General features: G+C 40.2%; 1 protein-coding gene across 4 annotated transcripts in view; it reads left to right on the top strand.

Moving 5' to 3' along the window:
• Nucleotides 1-22,946, top strand: part of UGGT2 (UDP-glucose glycoprotein glucosyltransferase 2) — a 192,566-nt gene that overhangs the window by 61,267 nt on the left and 108,353 nt on the right. For all 4 annotated transcript variants that reach the window (XM_049647155.1, XM_049647154.1, XM_049647157.1 and 1 more), the window contains 2 exons: nt 16,140-16,231; nt 20,985-21,135. In XM_049647155.1, the coding sequence (XP_049503112.1) occupies nt 16,140-16,231; nt 20,985-21,135 (243 nt within the window). The remainder of the gene's footprint in view (nt 1-16,139; nt 16,232-20,984; nt 21,136-22,946) is intronic.

The following is a 22,946-nucleotide window of genomic DNA, read 5'->3' as shown; positions in this document are numbered from 1 at the left end:
CCCTCTCTCTGTCTCTCTCTCTTTGTCTCTCTCTCTCTCTCTCTGTCTCTCTCTCTCTCTCTCTCTCTCTCTGTCTCTGTCTCTCTCTCTCAGCCTCTCCCTCTCAGCCTCTCCCACATAGAGGCTGCTCTCCTGGTCTGGCACCTGAAATGAAAAAGGCCCTGGGGTGAGCCAAAGATAATTGAAGGTGTGAATATGTGATATGAACAAGAAATCAGTGTTTCCTCTGGGAAGCCACTGAGATTCGGGGATTCTTTATATTAAGAACTTGGATACTGTAATATCAAATATAATTAAGCTTTATACGTTACTTTTCCGTTTGCTAAATTGTATTTTATCTTATGCTCCTGAAACTATTAAACACTGTTTCTATGTTTCAAAGAAATGCAGAATAATGTCTGTTGCTCTATAAAAGGGTGATTTTAGGGCTATTGGAAAAGGTGAAGGAATAAAGTAGCTATGGAATTAGGAGAGAAAGGCAAAAGTTGTGGGTTTAGTTCCTGGTACTAGCTTTGAGAAGTTCTCTTTAAACCTCTTCTGTAAAACGTAATTACACAGTTCGGATTAGAATAATCTGTGAGCGTATTTTGTAAATATATACAACCATAAGATGGCAGAAATCATGGGAATGTAGTCAAAATGACAAGTTTAAGGTTAGAATTCTTACAGAAAGAGTTATTCTAATATTACATTTTAAAAAGGTCATTCTTTCATTTACATTATCCAGAATTAACATTATGTGTCAATCCTAGTATTTGGTTTATCTTCTCATTTTTTAGGAATTATTTGGATCTTTTCAATTTTAATATCTTTATTTTTTGCATGGTTCAGCATTTTATTACCAACTTAGCTGGTAAGTCTGGCTATGGTTAATTTTATTTAGTTATATCACATTTTTAATTGAAGCTGGCCTAAGTTGACATTTTATTACTAAGAATATAGTGACTGGTTCCAATAGAAATATGGCTGCAGCCAAATTTAAAGTAGTCCCATTTATTCTCCTAAAAATCATACAGAGCAACAAAGAAAATGAGTAGAATTCATATATAGCGACAAAAAGAATGAAACCACATTTTCAGCAAAACTATCAGAAGGCAAAAACCTACAAACTCTCAATTTTGTGTGTGGTGGAAAATGCCAGCACCAGTAGAACTTAAGTATAAAGCTACAGTTGCATGGAGGGGAAGAATGGAACATGGCAGGAGTCCCAGCATGACAATCCCAGCAATCATCAGCAAGTACTCACCCTCAAGGGAGAGGGCTCCACTCTGAGTAGGAACACTGCGGTGGGCAGGATTAAAAACAAATAGGAGAGGGGCGCCTGGGTGGCTCAGTGTGTTGAGCGTCTGACTCCTGATTTTGGCTCAGGTCATGATCCCAGGGTCTTGGGATTGAGCCCCACATCGGGCTCTGTGTGGAGTCTGCTTAAGATTCTCTCTCTCTCTCCCCCTCTGCCGCTCATGCTTGCATGATCTCTATTTCTCATAAAAATTAAAAACACACACACACACATCAGCTGCAGGAGGGGGAGAGAGGAGTCATGTGAAGTGCACGGAAGTGGCAGATTTAAGAAAATCTAGCTGGGGGGTGGGGGTGGGGTGGTTCATCCAAGAGACCAGGTCATCATCCTTTAGTGGCAAAGTGAAGAGAAAAAGTGCCTGGTGATTAGAGCCTCTCAGCTGGGCTAATATTTGAGAATCTGAGGAAGACTGTCTACATTGGGTGACCCAGCTGAAACTGTTGATGACAATAAGGAAACTTCAAAGCAGGAAACCTGGAAGGCTAATTTTGCCTCTTTCACTCCCAAACCATCTCCCCTGCTAATGTCTAGTGCGAGAAAATCTAAGTGATTCAGATATGCTTATCAGAAAGCTAGAACTATATCCATGTAAAGATCTCCCTGTAAAGGGGGAAAGGAGGAGCAGAATTACACTGTAAATGAAGAAACCTCACTAAGCAGAGGAAGATTGCAACACGACATTCAGATGTGTGCTTGAAAAGCTACTGAAGTCGAGAAGCAACACCTTTCAGAATTACAGTGACTCACAGTGAAGATGGGCCAAGAATAGGACCAGAGAATGGGAAACCACAGCTGGGAGGGCTTTGCAAAGATATAGAAAGCAACCATTTCAGAAGTAAAAGCTAAAACTACAAATGGCAGGCACAAGGGAGAATTGTACTTCTAGAAAACCCCATAGAAGACATAGTGGATAGAATTAAATGCAAAGAAAGTAAAGCAGAAAAGATTCAAGACAGATGATAATTAAAAGGCAGGTAAAGGAAGTCCAGCATTCCTATAGTAGAGTTTCTGAAATAGAAAACCAAACAAATGGACAGAGCAAATGTTTAAAACTGTAATTAAACCATTTTCTGAAATAAAAGACTTGAATCCACATTATTTAAAGGATACACCATATAACTAGGAGAATTGACCAAGAATCATCAAAATAAAGGCTGTAGGAAAAAAGGAATTATTTGTGCATTTAGCAACAAGGATTATAAAGAAAGAAAACCAAATTGGCATCAGATTTTCAAAAACAGTATTCAACCCCAGAAGACAGTGAAGTTCTGCCTATGGGATTCTCAGAGAAAGAAAAACTGTCCCTCAAACTGTCTCTCAGATAGATATGCATATATAGACTACAAAAAATGTTGAACAACAAGAATTCAGGGAAAGCATGCTCCCTGAGGAATTTCTTCTGATCAAGAACTCATAGAAGATGCTTTGGCAGAAAAACTGCCTAGTTGGGCATTGAATGAGTTTATTGTCCAACTAAAACAGAGACGCAGGTGAGGGAAAGGGCGATGCTGCAGTATGTAAATAGCGTCCACTCTGACATAGTAAAATATTGCAACTAATACAAGTAGGGAGGTGGTAAATAGAATAAATTTGCTGACTGCCTTAACGGAGATACTCGGGAATCATGGGAGTGGATTAAAGCTGAAAAATCACGCAGTGGAGCCTAAACATACTTAAAAGTGCACAGTTAGCCACTAATGAGTAGAAAGCTATTGAGTAGAAGTGGGCTGTGCAAGAGCAGGAAGAGGTTAAAAACTAATTATTTTTTATAATAGCATCATTAGATACCTTTTAAAGAGCTGAGGGTATTCCATGAAGATACATGTGTAAGAGTAGCTAGTGGAACAGAGATCTAAATCTGCCCTTGGAAAAGAACCTAAAAGAAATGTACATGCACCACCCCCCCACAATCCATTCATGAATGAATTTTAGAAACACCCGGAAAGAGTGAATGCAACATGGAAGAATGACAGTTGCAGCTACTCTCTGTCGTATCAACCAATGTAAATAAACTTGACATTACCAAGAGTTGTCAGTTTGAATCATTAGGCTCATAAATGTGAAATAACTCTTAAACTAATTCAGAAATGTTAAAGATTAAAGATGGGGCAGTGGTAGACCAAGCAAATACTGTGTTACAGGGGTAGTGATCTTAATACCATAAAGCCAGGTTCAGGCCTGAAAGTATTAATGAGCAAAAAATGGCCCTGTATGAGACTGATGAAAGTGTAACAATTATTAATATCTATCCATCAAAGCACTGTAGGAATATTCATAAAACAAACTACTGGAGATGGAAGGAAAAACAGAATTTACCTAAGACTGATGTAGTCAAAAAACAAAGATACGACCAAACATTATCAATGTGATAGGTGTTACAGATATATAATAAATTTTATATCCTGATAACAGAGAAAAGTGTTTTCTCAAATTGTTATGGAGTAATGACCCCCCCCCCAAAAAAAAAAAACTGGAAAGCAGATATAATAGAAAAAAACATTGTTTCATCCCTGTGCACTCAAACTGGAAGTTGATTTAAAAAAAAGAAATCAGGAGAACACGGCTTCTTCTCTGGGAGATTAAAACTCTGTTTACTCTTAAGTAGAAGGGAAAATAAAATACACATCAAAATTGCAGTATTCTTGATAAATTTAAAAAAAAGACAAGCTATTAGAATCTTTGGGGCACAAAACAAAGTTCAGAGAAAAGCCTTAAAATCTTACATCAGTAAAAATAAAAGATTAAAAATAAAGGAATTAAACTTAGGACCTAAAAGGTTAGGAAAAGCAATAAAGAAAATCAAAAGAAAGCAGAAGAAAATAATACAGGTTAAAAATTAATGCACTAAAAGACAAAAATAGTGAAACTAATAAAAGGATAATATGCCATAATCAAGTTTACTTGAATGCAAGGATGGTTCAATATTAGGAAGTCTGTTTGTATAATAATATCATTGGATATTTGTTGTAAAGTGGCATGATTTTCTCCATAGATGCTGAAAAGCATTTTACACAATTCAAGATCTATTCCTGACTGTAAAAACATTTTTAAAAACTTCGTAAAGAAATCAATGAGACCTTTTTTTAAAGTGTGCACATGTGTATTTGTGTGTATCTCAGCTTAAAAACCATCTTACTATTGGAAAAGATGTGAGAAAAGAAAAAGACTCCATTTATAATAGCAACATAAACAGCTGTATATTTACCAAAATCAGGAACAAGACAATGAAGCTCATTATTGTCCTTGTAATTTATCATTGTATTAGCTGTTAGCCAACATGATTAATTAAGAGAAACATGTTAGAAGTATAAAAATTGGGGGGAAATGCAGCGTAAGAGAATCTGTGAAAAAGCCAAAAACTGGAGACAGAAAGGTGTTCTAGTCTTCTCAGGCTCCCATGGACTGGGTGGCTTCGACAAGTTATTTTCTCACATTTTGGGAGCCTAGAAGTCTCAGATCGTGGTTTTGGCAGATTCTGTTTCTGGTGAGGGCTATCTTCCTGGTTGGTAGACAGACAGCCACCTTCTTGGTGTGTCTTCACATGGCCTTTCTGTCTCTCTCTCTCATACGAAGTGCACCACCCTCATGACCTCATTTCACTGTAATTACATCTCTGTAGGTCCTGTCACTAAATATAGTCACATCGGGGGTGAGGGCTTCAGTTATTTGAATTTGGAGAGGGACGTGCTTTAGTCCCCAACAAAAGGTAATAGGTTACACGATTAATATATAGAGAAATCAGTGGGTTCCAAATATTGCAAACAACTAGTTCAAACAACTTGTTGGAAGATGTCAGAAGAGAGAAAGACTCCATTTATAATAGTAACATAAACAGCATCTTGACAACGAAGTCAATTCGAAGTTAATTTATAGTTGTAATCAGAACCTATAAAAATACCAAAGGTTACTTTTTTTTTTTTTCTGAAACTTGACAAATCTAAAACTTCACGTGGAAAAGATAGGCAAGGAATAATAGCCAGGGATACTGTGGAAAATTTAAAAGAACAGTAGGGACCTGCCCCGTGGGGACACCAGCACAGACTGTTCATGCCATCATGGATTGTCACTCCAGCCTGCTCAGGGCCACTGGGGCCACCACTGCCATCACCTTTCTACCTCTCCTCCATTTGGAATCAGTGAAATAGTTTTGAAATAAGCTTTGATTTCAGAGCAAGAAATCTGAATTTAATCCGTAAACTAAAGAACCGTGGTGTATATTGCTGTCTCAGCCATCTCCCTTGGAGCATGCTGGGAGAAGGACAAGAATGGTAATGGCTTTCCTGTCATTAATCTTGGCTAAATGGTTTGGACCAGTAGTGCATGTTACCTGCTACCGTGTGGGGCATGTGAGTGGTACCTAAAAAAACGGAGACGAGGGTGGTAGGGACTAGAGGCCGGGAATCCCAGGATCCCTTGCAGTGTTCCTGAGTGTGGACTGAGCACTGGAACAATCATGATGTACGTCACTGCTGTGACATATCCTCCCCACACCAAAGAGTACAGTTCCCACAAAACGTGTAAACAAGAGGTTTATGCATAAGAAAGAAATAATAGTGGTCATTAAATATGTAGAAAGATGATCTGTCTTCACTCCTAATAGAAATACAGGTCCAAGTTAAACTGAGACACCAGATTTTAAAAATTAGAAAGTTTGATAGTGTAATCAGCGAGCGGATCTATCTTTTGTGAAAGAAAGCAGGGAAAACGAGATGTATATCTGGACGTATTAGTGTTTGCATAAAGGGACACCAGAAGGATGAATGAGAAACGGTGGGGGGGGAAAAACCCCGGTCACCTCTACGGGCCACAAAGAGAGGCTGGGAGACAGAGTGAAAGGTGCCAGAATGGGCATGAGAATTGTGTAGAGGTTTTTATGTGGTTTGACTTTGAACTCATGCAGAGATTATTCTGGAAATATTATGACTGTGCTGAAGGTACATAAGTATATTTGGGTTTGATTTTATTCAGGAGGCAACTGATTTCACTCCAAACTATGGCACATTTCCCTTCGAAGTTCAGAATTGTTATTTTGATCAGAGATTTACCAGAAGCTGCTTTTCCTGATTTTAAATTAAATGTCAGTCTACTGTGTATCTGTTCCTATTTGCTTGTAAGAGCTGTTAGTGTTCCATAACATTTTTTGGTTTGGGGGAATAAAATGGAGATATGATAGGGTGATCTGGTAACTTTGTTGTTGTTGTTGTTTTGTTGTTGTTGTTGTTTTTTACTTCAGCAGTGTAAAACAGATTGTTTCAGTTTCATAATTACATAATCAAATGCAGGTATTTAAATACAAGATCCAAGTAAAGGATTATATCTAATTCAAATAAAAGCTCACACCTTCTCTAATTATGTGAACTAATTACTTAGAAGAGACAACAATTTTAGAATTCTTGAGAAAAATCCCAAGATTAGAATATCCTTCCCAAAAGTTCTTCTGTAAAACATTTTCTTTAGAATCTTCTATTCTCTCATCACTCATCCTGGGGGCAGGGGAGGGAGAACCTCTTCTATATTACAATATATCTGACTTCAAATTTTAAATCCAGAATGGATGCAGTTTCAGCTTGGGGGCCTCCCTCCAGATGTGTTTATAAGCAAATTTACCATGATAAAGCTCTACCAGTCTTCTGGGGTCCACCCAGTTGGAATTTTTTTAGTTTCTGGTAATGGCCCAGCTCTGTTGGTGGTTAAAGGGATATGTTACAGTGTATTCCCTCTTTTTTTTTTTTTTAGCCTCTGCTTTATTTTTTTAATATAATTTATTGTCAAATTGGCTAACATACAGTGTGTAAAGTGTGCTCTTGGTTTTTGGGGTAGATTCCCATGGTTCATTGCTTACATACATACAACACCCAGTGCTCATCCCAACAAGTGCCCACCTCAATGCCCATCACCCATTTTTCCCTTTACCCACCCCCACCATCAACCCTCAGATTTTTCTCTGTATTTAAGAGTCTCTTACGGTTTGTCTCCCTCCCTGTTTGTAACTATTTTTTTTTCCCTTTCCCTTTTCCATGGTCTTGTGTTAAGTTTCTCAAAATCCACATGAATGAAAACATATGATATCTGTCCTTCTCTGACTGACTTATTTCACTCAACATAATACCTTCCAGTTTCATCCACATTGCTGCAAATGACAGGATTTCGTTCTTTCTCATTGGCAAGCAGTATTGTATATATAAACCACATCTTTATCCATTCATCAGTTAATGGACATTTGGGCTCTTTCTATAATTTGGCTATTGTTGAAAGTGCTCCTGTAAACATTAGGGTACATGTGCCCCTGTGAATCAGCACTCCTGTATCCTTTGGCTAAATTCCTAGTAGTGCTGTTGCTGGGTCGTAGGGTAGTTCTATTTTTAATTTTTTGAGGAACCTCCACACTATTTTCCAGAGTGGCTGCACCAGTTTGCATTCCCACCAGCAGTGCAAGAGGGTTCCCGTTTCTCCACATTCTTGCCAGCATCTGTAGTTTCCTGGTTTGCCCATTTTAGCCACTCTGACTGGTGTGAGGTGATATCTGATTGTGGTTTTGATTTGTATTTCCCTGATGATGAGTGACATTGAGAATCTTTTCATGTGCCTGTTGGCCATCTGGATGTCTTCTTTGGAGAAGTGTCTATTCATGTCTTCTGCCCATTTCTTCACTGGATTATTTGTTTTTTGGGTGCTGAGTTTGGTAAGTTCTTTGTAGATTTTGGATACCAACCCTTTGTCTGATATGTCATTTGCAAATATCTTTTCCCATTCCATCAGTTGCCTTTTAGTTTTGTTAATTATTTCCTTTGCAGTGCAGAAGCTTTTTATCTTGATGAGGTCCCATTTTTGCTTTTAATTCCCTTGCCTTTGGAGATGTGTAGAGCAAGAAATTGCTGCAGCTGAGGTCAAAGAGGTTGTTGCCTACTTCTCTAGGGTTTTGATGGTTTTCTGTCTCACATTTAGGTCTTTCATCCATTTTGAGTTAATTTTGGGGTATGGTGTAAGAAAGTGGTCTCGTTTCATTCTTCTACATGTTGCTGTCCAGTTCTCCCAGCACCATTCGCTAAAGAGACTTTTTTCCATTGGATACTCTTTCCTGCTTTGTGAAAGATTAGCTGGCCGTACATTTTGTGGGTCCAGTTTTGGGTACTCTATTCTATTCCATTGGTCTTTGTGTCTGTTTTATGCCAATACCATACTGTCTTGATTACAGCTTTGTAGTAGAGACTAAAGTCTTGGATTGTGATGCCTCCCACTTTGGTTTCCTTTTTCAGTATTACTTTGGCTATTCGGGGTCTTTTGTGGTTCCATACAAATTTTAGGATTGATTGTTCTAGCTTTAAGAAGAATGCCAGTGCAATTTTGATTGGGATTGCATTGAATGTGTAGATTGCTTTTGGCAGTATTGACATTTTAACAATATTCTTCCAGTCCATGAGCATGGGATGTTCCGTTTCCTTCATTTTCCTTCATGAGTTTTCTATAGTTTTTAGCATATAGATCTTTTTATATCTTTGGTTAGGTTTATTCCTAGGTATTTTATGGCTTTTGGTGCAATTGTAAATGGGATCAATTTCTTGATTTCTCTTTCTGTTGCTTCATTATTGATGTATAGAAATGTAACCAATTTCTATACATTGATTTTGTACCCTGTGACTTTGCTGAATTCATGTATCCATTCTAGCAGCCTTTTGGTGGAATCTTTCAGGTTTTCCATGTAGAGTATCATGTCATTTGCGAAAAGTAAAAGTTTGACCTCTTTGCCAATTTTGATGCCTTTTATTTCATTTTGTTGTCTGATTGCTGATGCTAGCTAGCTGGACTTCCAACACTATGTTAAACAACAGTGGTGAGAGTGGACATCCCTGTCGTGTCCCTGATCTCAGGGGGAAAGCTCTCAGTTTTTCCCTACTGAGGATGATATTAGCTGTGGGCTTTTCATGTATGGCTTTTATGATGTTTAGGTATATTCCTGCTGTCCCGACTTCCTTGAGGGTTTTTATGAAGAAAGGATGCTGTATTTTGTCACATGCTTTTTCTGGATGTATTGACAGGATCATGTGGTTCTTATCCGTTCTTTTATTAATGTGACGTATCACATTGATTGATTTGCGAATATTGAACCAGCCCTGCAGCTCAAGAAAGATTCCTACTTGATCATGGTGAAAAATTCTTTTTATATACTGTTGAATTCAATTTGCTAGTATCTTGTCGAGAAATTTTGCATCCATGTTCATCAGGGATGTTGGTCTGTAATTCTCCTTTTTTTGTGGGGTTTCTTTCTGGTTTCGGAATCAAGGTAATGCTGGTTTCATAGAATGAGTCCGGAAGTTTTCCTTCCGTTTCTATTTTTTTTTAAATAGCTTGAGAAGGATAGGTATTAACTCTGCTTTAAATGTCTGGTAGAATTTCCCTGGGAAGCCATCTGACTCAGGACTCTTATTTGTTGGGAGATTTTTGATAACTGATTCAATTTCTTTACTAGTTATGGGTCTGTTTAAATTTTCTATTTCTTCCCATTTGAGTTTTAGTAGTGTGTGGGTGTCTAATTTGTCCATTTCTTCTAGGTTGTCCAGCTGGTTGGCATATAATTTTTCATAGTATTCTCTGATAAGTGCTTGTATTTCTGAGGGATTGATTGTAATAATTCCATTTTCATTCATGATTTTATCTATTTGGGTCATCTCTCTTTTCTTTTTGAGAAGTCTGGCTAGGGGTTTATCAATTTTGTTTATTTTTTCAAAAAACCAGCTCTTAGTTTCATTGATCTGTTCTACTGTTTTTTTTTTTTTTGGGGGGGGGGGATTCTATATTGTTTATTTCTGCTCTGATCTTTATTATTTCTCTTCTGCTGCTGGCCCGGGGTTCCTTTGTTGTTCTGCTTCTAGTTCCTTTAGGTGTGCTATTAGATTTTGTATTTGGAATTTTTCTTGTTTCTTGAGATAGGCCTGGGTTGCTATGTATTTTCCTCTTAGGACTCCCTTTGCTGCATCCCAAGGGGTTTGGACTGTTGTGTTTTCATTTTCATTTGTTTCCATATATTTGCTAATTTCTTCTGTAATTGCCTGGTTGACCCATTCATTCTTTAGTAGGATGTTCTTTAACCTCCATGCATTTGGAGGCTTTCCAATTTTTTTTCTGTGATTGATTTCAAGTTTCATAGCATTGTGATCTGAAAATGTGCATGGTATGATCTCAATTCTTTTATATTTATTGAGGACTGTTTTGTGACCCAGCATATGATCTATCTTGGAGAATGTTCCATGTGCACTAGAGTAAAATGTATATTCTGCTGCTTTAGGATGAAAAGTTCTGAATATATCTGTCAAGTCCATCTTGTCCATTGTATCATTCAGGGCCATTGTTTCTTTATTGATTTTCTGTCTGGATGATCTGTCCATTTCTGTAAGTGCAGTATTAAAGTCCCCTGCAATTACCACATTCTTAACAATAAGATGCTCATGTTTGTGATTGTTTTATATATTTGGGTTCTCCTGAATTCAGTGCATAGACATTTATAATTTTTAGCTCTTCTTGATGGATACACATCATAATTATGATATAATGCCCTTCTTCATCTCTTGTTACAGCCTTTAGTTTAAAATCTAGTTTATCTGATATAAGTAATGGCTACTCCAGCTTTCTTTTGACTTCCAGTAGCATGATAGATGGTTCTCCATCCCCTCACTTTCAATCTGAAGGTGTCCTCAGGTCTAAAATGAGTCTCTTGTAGACAGCAAATAGATGGGTCTTGGTTTTGTTTGTTTTTTTTTTTAATCCATTCTGATACCCTATGTCTTTTGATTGGAGCATTTAGTCCATTTACATTCAGTGTTATTACTGAAAGATACGGATTTAGTGTCATTGTGTTATCTGTAGGTTTCATGCTTATAGTGATGTCTCTGGTCCTTTGTGGTCCTTGCAACATTCCACTCACAGAGTCCCCCTTAGAATCTCTTGCAGGGCTGGTTTAGTGGTCATAAACTCCTTCAGTTTTTGTTTGTCTGGGAAAGCCTTTATCTCTCCTTCTATTCTGAATGACAGGCTTGCTGAACAAAGGATTCTTGGTTGCATATTTTTCTTTTTCAGCACGTTGAAAACTCCCTGCCACTCCTTTCTGGCCTGCCCCATTTCAGTAGATTGGTCTGCTACTACCCTTATGGGTACCCTTGTAGACCTTAAGGCCCATTTGTCTAGTTATGGGTCTGTTTAAATTTTCTGTTTCTTCCCATTTGAGTTTTAGTAGTGTGTGGGTGTCTAATTTGTCCATCCCTAGCTTTCAGAGTTCTCTTTATCTTCATATTTTGCCAGTTTCACTATGACATGTCACACAGAAGATGGATTCAAGTTACGTCTGAAGGGAGTTCTCTGTGCCTCCTAGATTTCAATGTCTGTTTCCTTCCCCAGATTGGGGAAGTTCTTACCTACAATTTGTTCAAGTACACCTTCGGCCCCTTTCTCTGTTCTTCTTCTTCTGGAACTCCTATGATATGGATATTGTTCCATTTCATTTTACCACTTAGTTCTCTAATTCTCCCCTCGTGGTCCAGAATTTTCTTACCTCTCTTTTTCTCAGCTTCATCTTTGCCATAATTTTGTCTTCTCTTTCACTTAATCTCCCCTCTGCCTCTTGAATCCTTGCTGTCACTGCCTCGAGTTTATTTTGCACCTCATTTACAACATTTTTAAATTCATCATGACTATTTTTTACTTCCTTGATCTGTGCAGCAATAGATCTCTGCTGTCTTCCATGTTTCTTTCAAGCCCAGCAATTAATCTTATGACTATTCTAAATTCTTGTTCACTTATGTTGTTTATATCTTTTGATCAATTCTTTAGTTGTCATTTCTTCCTGAAATTTCTTTTGAGGAAAATTCTTCCGTTTCATCATTTTGGCTAGTTCCCTGTCCCTTATGTGTTTTAAAAGCTTGCTATGTGTCCTGCACTACTATATTAAAGAGGGGTCATACAGTCTCCAGGGCCTGGCCCTTCAGGAGGTGTTTTTTGGAGTGTGCTACTTGCTCTCTGTTGTTGTGACTGTGGTTGCTTTATCTCCCTACCCATCGTGATGTTTTGGACCTTCCACTAGGTGTGCTTTGATTTGTTCGCTGAAGTAGCCTTGGAAAAGAAAACAAAAAACAGAAAAACAAAACAAAAACACCAGCTACAGCAAAACAACGGGGTGATGGTGTTGATGGAAGAGGCCTTATCCCATACAAAGAGAGAGATGACAGGAGCAGGGAAAAAGAAAAGAAAATTGACCAGAGAAACTCTATGGCTTAATCCAGACAGAGGGGACACTGAAGGAGATATAGAATAGTAAAGAGAATAGATTCAATATGTCTGCTTAAACAAACCAACAACCAGAATAACCAGACTAGAGAAGGGAAGAAATAAGGAGAAAAGGAAGAGGGGGAAAAAAAAAAACGTGTGTGTATTTATATATATACACACACGTACACACACACAAAACAAGAATTGTCCAAGAATTAGAAAATGCAAAACCACTGGGGGCCTTGGAACCAGGGGCAGCACTGGTCTGGAGGAGGGGCTGTCTGGTTAACATCTGTCCTGTCCCAGTAGATCCAGAGTCAGCAGGCACAGAGGGGCATGGTTTGGTGTGGGCGGGTCCCCGCCTCCACTGTGAACCTGCTGTCCCTTCCCTGATGCCACATGTTGGAGGTGGTGGGGAGAAAAATGGCGACACTCCAGTCTCTCCTTCACCGACCAGGTGTCCCAAACCACTCATTCAGGCCATCCTTGCAGTGCCGCAGGAGGGCGTGAATGAAGCAGTTTGCCCCACTCCCCCAACTCTCGCATCTCCCTGGCTCACGTCTGGGATTTAAACCCCGATGTCTTAAAGGGCTCTGCTCTGTGCACCACAGTTCCGGGGAAGAGGCACTCCGTGTGGCAGATATGACTTCTGGCTGGTGGGCACAGGCAGCCTTTGTCCTTTGAATGGTTATATACCTTCTTCCCACAGCACTCCAGGGAGAGGATCACTTTCTCCCACTGCAGACTGCACCTCTGAACTAGGTACCGAGCCCAGGGCTGGCTCCCCTCCTCCCCAGGTGCACAAACAGGGGAGCCAGCCTCAGTTCAGAGGAAGCCCCACAGTTAGAGACTGGATCTTTCTCTGTCCTGCTCTGTGGTTTTTCTCTTGTCCAGATATAGTCCTACGCTTCCTTAGTCTCTCTTTTTCATCCTTTTGTCTCTGTGCAGAAGGGGATCCCTCCCATCCCTGCATTATGCAGCCTGTTTTATCTTTCCCAGTTCGCAATCACGCACCTATGACCCGCCAGGTTGTCCCCATGGGTCCCTGGAGACGTCTTTGTCACTCTGTGGCCTGGACTCTTGGAATTCAAAGTCCTTTGGCCTCAACACTGCTGTGTTTGAGGGATGAGGGAACTACAGGTTTCCCTACTTCTCTGCCAGTTGGATCTCTCCTCAGCCTCAGCTTATCCCCTCTTTTTTTGAATGAGGTCCTGTTTCTCACTGGGAATTTGTATTCATTTCTGCTCAAAGCCTAGGAGCACCCCCAGCTTAATTCCACTTCCAATAAAAGGTCTTTGTGTGTGTTTTAGACCTTAAAAATAGTGTGAAGTCAAGCCTCAAACTCCTAAAAATGAAAGAGGTCATGAATCCTTACTGAAAACTTGTTCTTCCCCCGCCAAGAACCAAGGGGAGATCGGCAAATTTCTATGCTGTTTCTGCCAGGCTCACTGTGAGTATAACACTCCTTTGTGCGCACAAGGATCTGACATTCCTCCCTGCCCTGGGTGGGCCCACCCTTAAAACCCTAAGCTTTAGGCTACCTGGGAAGCTTGAGATTTCCTTGGGGGCAGGGCCTTCAGTGTTCACTTACATCCTTGACTCCTCTTCCCACTTCTTTTCTGCCCTTAGATGCTTTACTTTTAAGAACTAAACCATTTATTTAGAGGGCATTATTAATATTTTAATCCAGCATGTTGTATTTTTTTTTTTAGTTAGAATTTCAGGATCTCTGGTTCATCATATTGTTGGAAACTGAAGTGTTACCTTTTGATTTGCGAAAAGCTACCTTAAATCATATTCTCAGGGTAATTTTCCAGGATTTAAGGCTCACTCCTCTGAGGGGAATGAGAAAGAACTTGTCGGCCAGTAGACAGTATTTTAGCAATCAAATCCACTGAGTTTAATTTATTACCCTTTTTTGAGTATCTTCTTTGTTCGAGGCACAGGGGCTGGCATCAGCATTCTTGAGGGAATTAGCAATTTAGTATAGATCTGTGTACTTGATATGCTGTCTCCTTACTGTTGAGATGCCTAAAAATGAATGAGGTGCTGGAGAGAGCTGGAGGCCATGTGTGTGAAGGTTCAGGGCAAGTTTTGGGGAAAACAGTGATGAGTTCATTAGACATCTGTAGATTATGAAGTTGGAATGCAGATTTCTTAGAATAAGTCTTCGATAGAAAGGCATAGAAATAGCTAAAGATAAATCCTATTTTACCTATGAATCTTCTCAGGTTTAACCTCTTGCTAGTATTCTGTAAATCAAGTGGAAATACTTTCTGACCTATTACAAATTTAGTTCCTTCTCTCCCTTCTCTTTATGTAACCTGTCGTGGTGAGTGATCACCATAGAGAAAAATTTACCTCTGCCAAGCCTTCTCTGAATCTCCTCACATTAATTGCTTCACGTGTCTTTCCAGAATAATTTATAGAAGTCTCCGTTAGGTCACTCACATAGCATCACTGAAATGCACTGTTTTGAAATTGTTTTTCCTTCTAAATGAATTTGCCTGCCCTGCTAACAATAATAATAAAAGCTTCGTTTGTGAGTGCCGCATATGTGAATAGGCACCAATATATATCACATCTACAGCCTATAACTTGTGAGATGGGAATAAGTACACCCGTTTTGCAGATGATGATGATGAAACTGAGACATACGAAGCAAATAACTGTATCCAAATCTTACCGTGACTAAGTAGCAAGACTAGGCTTTAAAGTTGATTTGACCCCCTCACTGGCAAGAAGGTCACATTCTGTACTTTTGTTACTGCTCTAATGCCTGGAGTGGTTTCTAGCTCAGAGCGCGTGCTCAGGGGATATTTACTGAATGAAAAAACAACATTGAGATAAGTCTTTAATGGAAGCCTTTATGAACTTAGAGTGATCTCCAACAAATATTTACAGATACACCCAAGTTTTGAGTCCTGGGTTAGGTGTGTGGCACCTATCAAATTCTAAGTGTGTGTACAACTGCATACACACGTGATACAAAATGAATTAAGTAATTGTCGTAGAATTAGAACTTTATTATTTTTTTTAAGTTTATTCATTTTTGAGAGCAAGGGAAGTGCAGAGAGAAAGGGGATGGGACACGGAATCCGAAGCAGGCTTCAGGCTCTGAGCTGTCAGCACAGAGCCCGATGTGGGGCTTGAACTCACAAACCACGAGGATCATGACCAGAGCTGAAGTCAGATGGTTAACTGACAGAGCCAGGCGCCCTGAAGTGGACCGTTAATATCCTGTATTGCAGAATCAAAATATTCGGGTATTTGTATCTCTAACCTATCATAAGATTTCCATCACTTAGCTTGGGTGGGTGAACTGCTGCAGCTATAGGCCAAATCTGGCCTGCCACCTGTTTTTATAAATAAAGGTTTTGTTGGAACATAGTCACGCCCATTTGTTTACACGTCTGTGTCTGCTTTCTTGCTGTAAGGACAGAGTTGAGTGGTTGTGACAGAGATGATGTGGCCAGCAAAGCCTAAACTACTTACTATATGACCCTCAGAAAGTTTGCTGACTCCTGGCATAGATCACTGTTGGTACATGACTTGGTTAACCATTCCCCTGCTCTATTTCAAGGGTCTTCATGCTAGATTTGAAATTCAGCCAGGTGATGCTTGTCTGTTCATAAATGGACTTCGTGTGGACATGAGTGCTTATGATTCTTTTAGGTAAGTATTGAATTACTGATACAAACTAACTATGACTTGTATAAAGGCAAATGTTGTCCTAAGTTTTGTATTTGCCAAAATGCAAATAATTACTTTAAAGGAAAGTCAAATACATGTGTTTGTGCAAGACTTCAGAAAGTCTTGTATGACTTGTATGAACAGAATGGGCAGAATTCTGTTATTATTCTGGTGGAGTACTCACAACTGTCTTAGAACGCAGAATTGGGAGAGACCTTGGCAACATCTGTTCAGATGTGAAAATTGAAGTTTCTGAACTTTCGTCCTATACTTGTCACATTGTTGGGAACGGTCTTTCATGAGTAGGTCTGTCCGTTAGCAGGGAAGTTCCTTGGGATTGGGCTGAGCAGCTGAGGACTTCTACCCTCCAGAAAGGAACTGAAAGGAACATGACACATTTCCCCAGAAGAATGAAAACAAAAAGAGTTTAAAGGACTTGTATTTGTCAGAAAGGAAATTTGAAATTATAGAATGCAGGGTATTATCTGTTTAGGTCAAAGACAATTCTTGAAAAATGCTGTAGGGCAAAATTACAAAGTATTGTGTTTATCATGGCCACTGATCCATAAATTAGTCAAGGGTCAAACAGAAGAAAACTCAATCTGAAATTATTTTACATTTAAAGAGAAGCATAAAACTACTTTAAAAATTAATAAGGTAAACTGAGTAAACACAATACTTCAGATATTCTATTTTAATTCAATTGAATAAACTTTCATTGAACTTCAGTTAATTAAATGTTTATCATCTTTTCTTACCAATTTGGAAAGAGTAGGAAAGTATAGGAATGACTTAGAAACATAGTAGTTCAAATGAGGCTTTTCTCTTTATTTAGTTGGATCCTTGGGAAAAATGATAATGAAGTATCTGTAGGCTAAGTACTGTACATAGAGTAGAGTGGTTGTTAGCTCCTGGCCCGTGAGCTTCAGGGGGACAAAACTTCATCTGTGCTCAGGAACAGTGAAAGTGGGTTTAAGAGAGGGAGAAAAAGGGATGCCTGGGTGACTCGGTCGGTTAAGCATCTGACTTCAGCTCAGGTCATGATCTCGAGGTCCGTGAGTTCGAGGCCCGCTTCGGGCTCTGTGCTGACAGCCCAGAGGCTGGAGCCTGCTTCAGATTCTGTGTCCCTCTCTGTCTCCGCACAACCCCTGTCTCTCAAAAATGAATAAACATTAAAAAAAAAATTTTGAGAGAGGGAGAAGAATGGTGGGTAGATTTCAGTAAAGTCTTCATAGGAACATTTTGCCCAGTAATTTAGAAAGGCTTTAGGCTGTTCAAGAAATAAAGCCCCCTTGGCTCCTCCACCTGGTAGGTAGAGATCTGCACAACACATAATACAAAATCACTAGTCGTAACTACTGTAATTCCCTCCAAGGAGGAAAAGAAAACGCGTGAGGATATTGAGGTTTTCTGGCATTTTTAGCCCAAAATAAACAAATTCTCCAAAAGAAATCAGAACATGTAGAATAAAACCGGTGTGGAGCATGAAAGGAAGTGATTCAGGAGAGAGGAGAAGGAAGGAAAATATCCTATTACTGAAATTATGTCCTAAATCTAGAGCAAGGTCCTGTGCCACTAGTACTTCAGAATTGCCTGTTTAAGAAAAGACTGGGAGTGAGGAATTAGCTTCTTTCCCATCTCCTGTCTCATTGCATTTTGGCTTGTTGAGGCCTGATACCATGCACCGTGACCTTCAGGTCCTGGAAGTAGTGGGAGGAGCTGGAGCCTCCATGGGTCAGGCCGGCAGTGGTTCAGTCATGGCCCAAGCCGAGCCTGGCTCTCCTCCCCAGTGAGGTTAGACAGCAGGAGGCTGTAGCAGTGACCAGGGAGGAAGGCAGGTAGGGCTGAGCAAATTTGAGGAGCTCCATAAATGGGGTTTCACACCTGTGCCCTAGAGCCACCGACTCATCTTTTTCTTTGAACAATCACCTCAGCCACAGATTTGACCAGACAAGCTGGTGACGAGTGGATATTAAGCATTTTGATAACCAACGTGTTCTGCTTGAGTGGTGTCACCACAGTATACCTGCCAAAGAGACAGACGGAACAAAGGCGTCTTGATATCCCTACTTGTGTGGGGCTTCTTTGTGTATCTGAAGTTATCTGACTCACAATCCTTCGGGGCTCTTGATAAATACGTATTTGTAATGCACACAGCATTAGAATTCAGTATTGCAAATTAATTCAATATTAAAATTCAATTCAGTAAATATCTGAGTGCCTGCATGCTACAGAAGCTGGTCAATATTGGGGGTATAATGGTAGAGATAGAAATAAGTGGTCTAGTCGGGTAACTGATACCAAATATATAATGACAGTGTGAATTATAAAAGATAAACCTCCCAGAGCTCCCAGTGCTCTGGGAGGTTATAACTCCAGAGATTTAAACTAGTTCTTGGTGGAACATAGGGACAAGTAGAAGTGTCAGATTTCTTCAAGGAAGTGATAATTTAAGCTAACACTTAAAGGACGAATCAGGCAAAGTGGACAGTAGAGGTTCTGCAAGCAATGGGGTATTTGGAGAAAATGACAGTGGACTCCTTTGGCCGGGCTGTGGAGTGAGAAGCCAGAAGAAGCTGAGGCTACACATGTGAGAAGGGTCAGCTTGCGCGACCCAGTTTCGGATTTTTGCCTTTTGTCTTCAGGGCTGGAGAAGCCAGTGAAGGGCTCTAAGCCAATCTAAAGATAGTACCTGTTTCAAAGAGAAGCATGAGAAATTACTTTGTTTCACAATCTATAGATATAAGGCATTTTCTTAATAAATAGACCTAGCATATTTAAAGAACCTTTTTTTTTTTCCATTGGTAGCCAAAATTCAGGATTTGAAAAGAGCAAGGAAGAAATAATGCTTATAGAGGACAGCTGTATGCCCAGTAGTGAGTTAATTTAATCTTAATACCTTATACAGTGATTATCGCCATTCTCTCTTTTAGATGGGAAAATGACACTAATGTCACTCAAAGATAGGGATACAGCTGGCAAAAAGCAGGATTCAAAACCTCATGCTCTTTCCAGTGTGCCGTGTAAGTCGATAAGGTTTTTCTATCGATGGTTTTCCTTGGAGACTAGGTTGGGATAACAGAGACGGTAGATACAAAAACTGTGGAGATTAAAGTTGTCCAAAAAGAGTGACCAGTAAGCATCATGAAATGTTCATTGTTTTACATTTTTTAATTTATTTTCGAGAGAGAAAGACTATGAGCCGGAGAGGGGCAGAGAGAGAGAGAGACACAGAATCTGAAGCAGGCTCCAGGCTCCGAGCTGTCAGAACAGGATCTGACACGGGGCTTGAATTTACGAACCACAAGACGATGACCTGAACTGAAGTCGGAGGCTTAGCCGACTAGGCCACCCAGGTGCCCCGCATCATAACATTTTAAAAACGGAGAGAGCACTGGCAAGCAATCCACAATTCTTATCTTACAAAATAAGGGAATGTAGACCAAAGGGGTTAAGAATTTCAAGAAGCCTCACATGAAGTAGCATGGTAGCCCAGACTAAATCTTATAATCAGATTGGGATTTGGGGTATCTAAGCTAGTGCTTTTTTGAGCATACATGTCATCTTCCCATAGATTGGAGGCGGGTGGGTAAAAACGGTGCTTTGTAAAGCAGTGGTCAGGAGTGCCTGGGGTACAGACATTCAGAGGCAAGTCATCCAGGCCAGCTGAAAACACTAACAAAAACCAGCTTTTGTAAGAGTTCGGACATTAGATCTCAGCCTTCTAAATGTAGATCTCTCCAGGCCTGCCTGAGCATGGTGTTCTGAAATCCACACATTGCTTTATTCTGATTCTGTTCATTTCTGAAAAGCGAAGCGACTTCTTCCGTGGTTGGATTTTGTGATGAAGCAGTTCGGTTAACTATTATAAATATGAATTTTAACACTTGGTTTCAAAAAGCAATAAAGTGCTTTCTTGCCTGGGAAAGCTTTACCTTTGCAAAACACACACACACTTTACCACTACCCGTAAAGTCTTACCTTTACAGATACAGGGAAGCACTGCCTTCCTATAGCATTCATACCCCAGCTCTGTCCTCACCCACTGAGAGGCCTGGGCAGGAGACCACCTGTCTGGGCCTCGCCTGCATCACCAGGACGTCCTGAGGCGGTTGTGAGGTGCGCTCTGTTTGGGGAGGACGTAGACTTACCTGGAACACAGTGTGAGCTTGATCAGTAGAAGTGTAAGGAATCAAATTGCCCAAACTTTTTGCCAGTGGGATTGTATATTGATGTTGTTATTTTTAGCAGTAATCTTCCTGTCGTGTTTAAGAGCTCTCAAAGTGTTACATATATGATGAGAAATTTTAATGTGTGTTCTAAACAGATGTGAACTTTCATGTTTTAATGGGGCTTTTTCTGTGCTAAAATTTTATATCATGGGTCCCCTTGTTTTATTAGTTGATTTACCAAAATGGTGACCTAGTATATTTTTCCCTTCATTTTTGGTTTGCTCAGGGATGAGCATATCTTCACTTCTTTGCTAAAGAGTGTAATAAATATATCTGGTTGCTTTGCCTTTTAAATAGAAAGATTTTGTCAATGTACACAAAAAGTCAACATGAGCTTACCCTAGATAATTAGAACTCCTTGTTTGTTAATAAGTTTTATGTTTTTCCTGATATTCATAAAAATACCAGTGGAATCTGTTTCTAATGCTTTAAGAAACTTATAAACGTTAAAGTTTTTTTTAATGTGGCAAATGAAAGTAAAACTCATTTCTTTTCTTTAAAAGAATTTTGGATATGCTGAAACTAGAAGGAAAAATGATGAATGGCCTTCACAATCTTGGGATCAGCAAAGAAGATACGAGCAAATTTTTAAAATTAAAATCCCATGTTTGGGACCATACCTATGCATTAGATATTAGGCATTCTTCTATAATGGTAAGTGCTTATGTGTAGTTCCTTTTTAAAAAAAAGGTTTTTTTAATGTTTATTTTGTAAGAGAGAGACAGAGTGCGAGCAGGGGAGGGGCAGAGAGAGAGACAGATAGGGAAACACAGAGTCTGAATCAGGCTCCAGGCTCCGAGCTGTCAGTAAAAAGCCTGATGCGGGGCTCAAACCTACTAACCAGGAGATCGTGACCTGAGCGGAAGTCCGACACGCTTAACGTACTGAGCCACCCAGGCGGCCCTCATGTAGTTTAAAAACCTTTAGTAGCTTTAAGACTGAACGTAAAACCCATTGTTGGCAGGCCTTCAAATAAATGTAAGCATTTTGGAGAAGGTTGCAGGAGAACTCCGAAGAAAGTGAAAATATAGACTCCTCCCCTCTGATTTCTTGTATTAGCTTTCCTGTCCGTCCTGTTCTCTGCGTTTCCTCGCAAGAACTCACTCGTTCAGGATCCGTCCCAGCTTTAAAAAAAAATAATAAACACAAATAACCCCATGAACGACAGCAAGAATTGAACATCCACTATTAAAATCAGTGGAATGTAAGGATGCCACCTACCATCACGACAAGCTCGTCTGGCCGGTTCACAGTGGCCGCAAGCCTTCCGGTCGGTGCTGGTGCTGCACCTGCGGGATTGGGCGTCTGCTCACGTCCCCGCCTGCTCGCAGCTCCGATGCCCTCCCAAGTGAGGCCCGTGAGGCTGTCGGTGGCCTTCTCCCTCCTTTCGTTTCTAGGCTGTGAAATACTCTTCCCCCCACTTTCCCTTCGTCGTGCTCCCTCCAGCCGGGCGGCTCCTGCTCGCTCTTCCGGCGGCAGCTCCCAACAGCTGGGACCAAGAGCAGCTTTGGAGGATGTGTTCCTGTGTGCCCTGTGCAGAGGAGTCCCAGCATCCCCTTACGTTCGGCGATTTGCCAGAAGGACTCACGGAGCCTAGAAGTTGTCATACTCGAGGTTACAGGCTGTTGTGAGCAGAACACAGAGTGACGTCCGCAGAGGGAGAAAGCACGAGGTGAAGTCCAGGGGAGACCGGGCGCAAGCTCCCACGTGCTTCACTTCCCGCGTGACCATGCACGCCAGGCTCGGTCGAGCCGGTCTGTCGTGTAGGCATACGGTGGCTGGGTGACTGAGGTCAGCCACTCAAGATCCCGGCCCTTAGACGGAAGGCAGGTGTTCATCCTGTCATGTTCACGTTCGCTCTGTACAGACTGCCGGAGCCTGCAGCGAGGTCCTCCGCGAGGGAGAGAGGCTGCAGTCGGAACCTCTTAAGGGCTCAGTTACCGGAAGCCAACCTAGAGGACCTTTGTCACGGAAACAAGCCCTTGTACAGAACGTGCAAAGTGTGAGCAGCGCGGCCCACTGAGTTAACCCCTTCTACCCCGCCACGTACACACACGTGTGTGTCTGTATACGTATTTATTGTTACACGATTACCAATCCTTCCTTATACTTTGGGCAGTTAGTTTTTATAATTTTGCAATTTTGTCCTGTGATTCTTTGAGGACTTTGTTTCTTACTAGACCATATAAACTTGAAAGTAGGAATTTTTATCCATTTTTTTCCTCTCACCATTATACCCCTGGTTTTAGTAGGTACTCAATAAATATAAATATTCTTTGAACGAATAAGTAAATATTTATCTCAAACCAACATAAAACATAATTTTTAGCCGTGAAACTAGGAACATTCTAATTACAACATAATATCACCATTATGATTTAACATTAGTATAAAAAAGTTTGGCAGTTAGAAAGGAGAAAATAAAAGTATCATGTGGCAGATTATATAACTAAAACTCCTCCAAG

This window comes from Panthera uncia (assembly GCF_023721935.1).
Source record: "Panthera uncia isolate 11264 chromosome A1 unlocalized genomic scaffold, Puncia_PCG_1.0 HiC_scaffold_16, whole genome shotgun sequence".
In the NCBI taxonomy this organism is placed as follows: domain Eukaryota; kingdom Metazoa; phylum Chordata; class Mammalia; order Carnivora; family Felidae; genus Panthera; species Panthera uncia.
The sequence above is the reverse complement of the archived record's forward strand: the minus strand, read 5'-3'. Positions and strand labels throughout refer to the sequence as shown.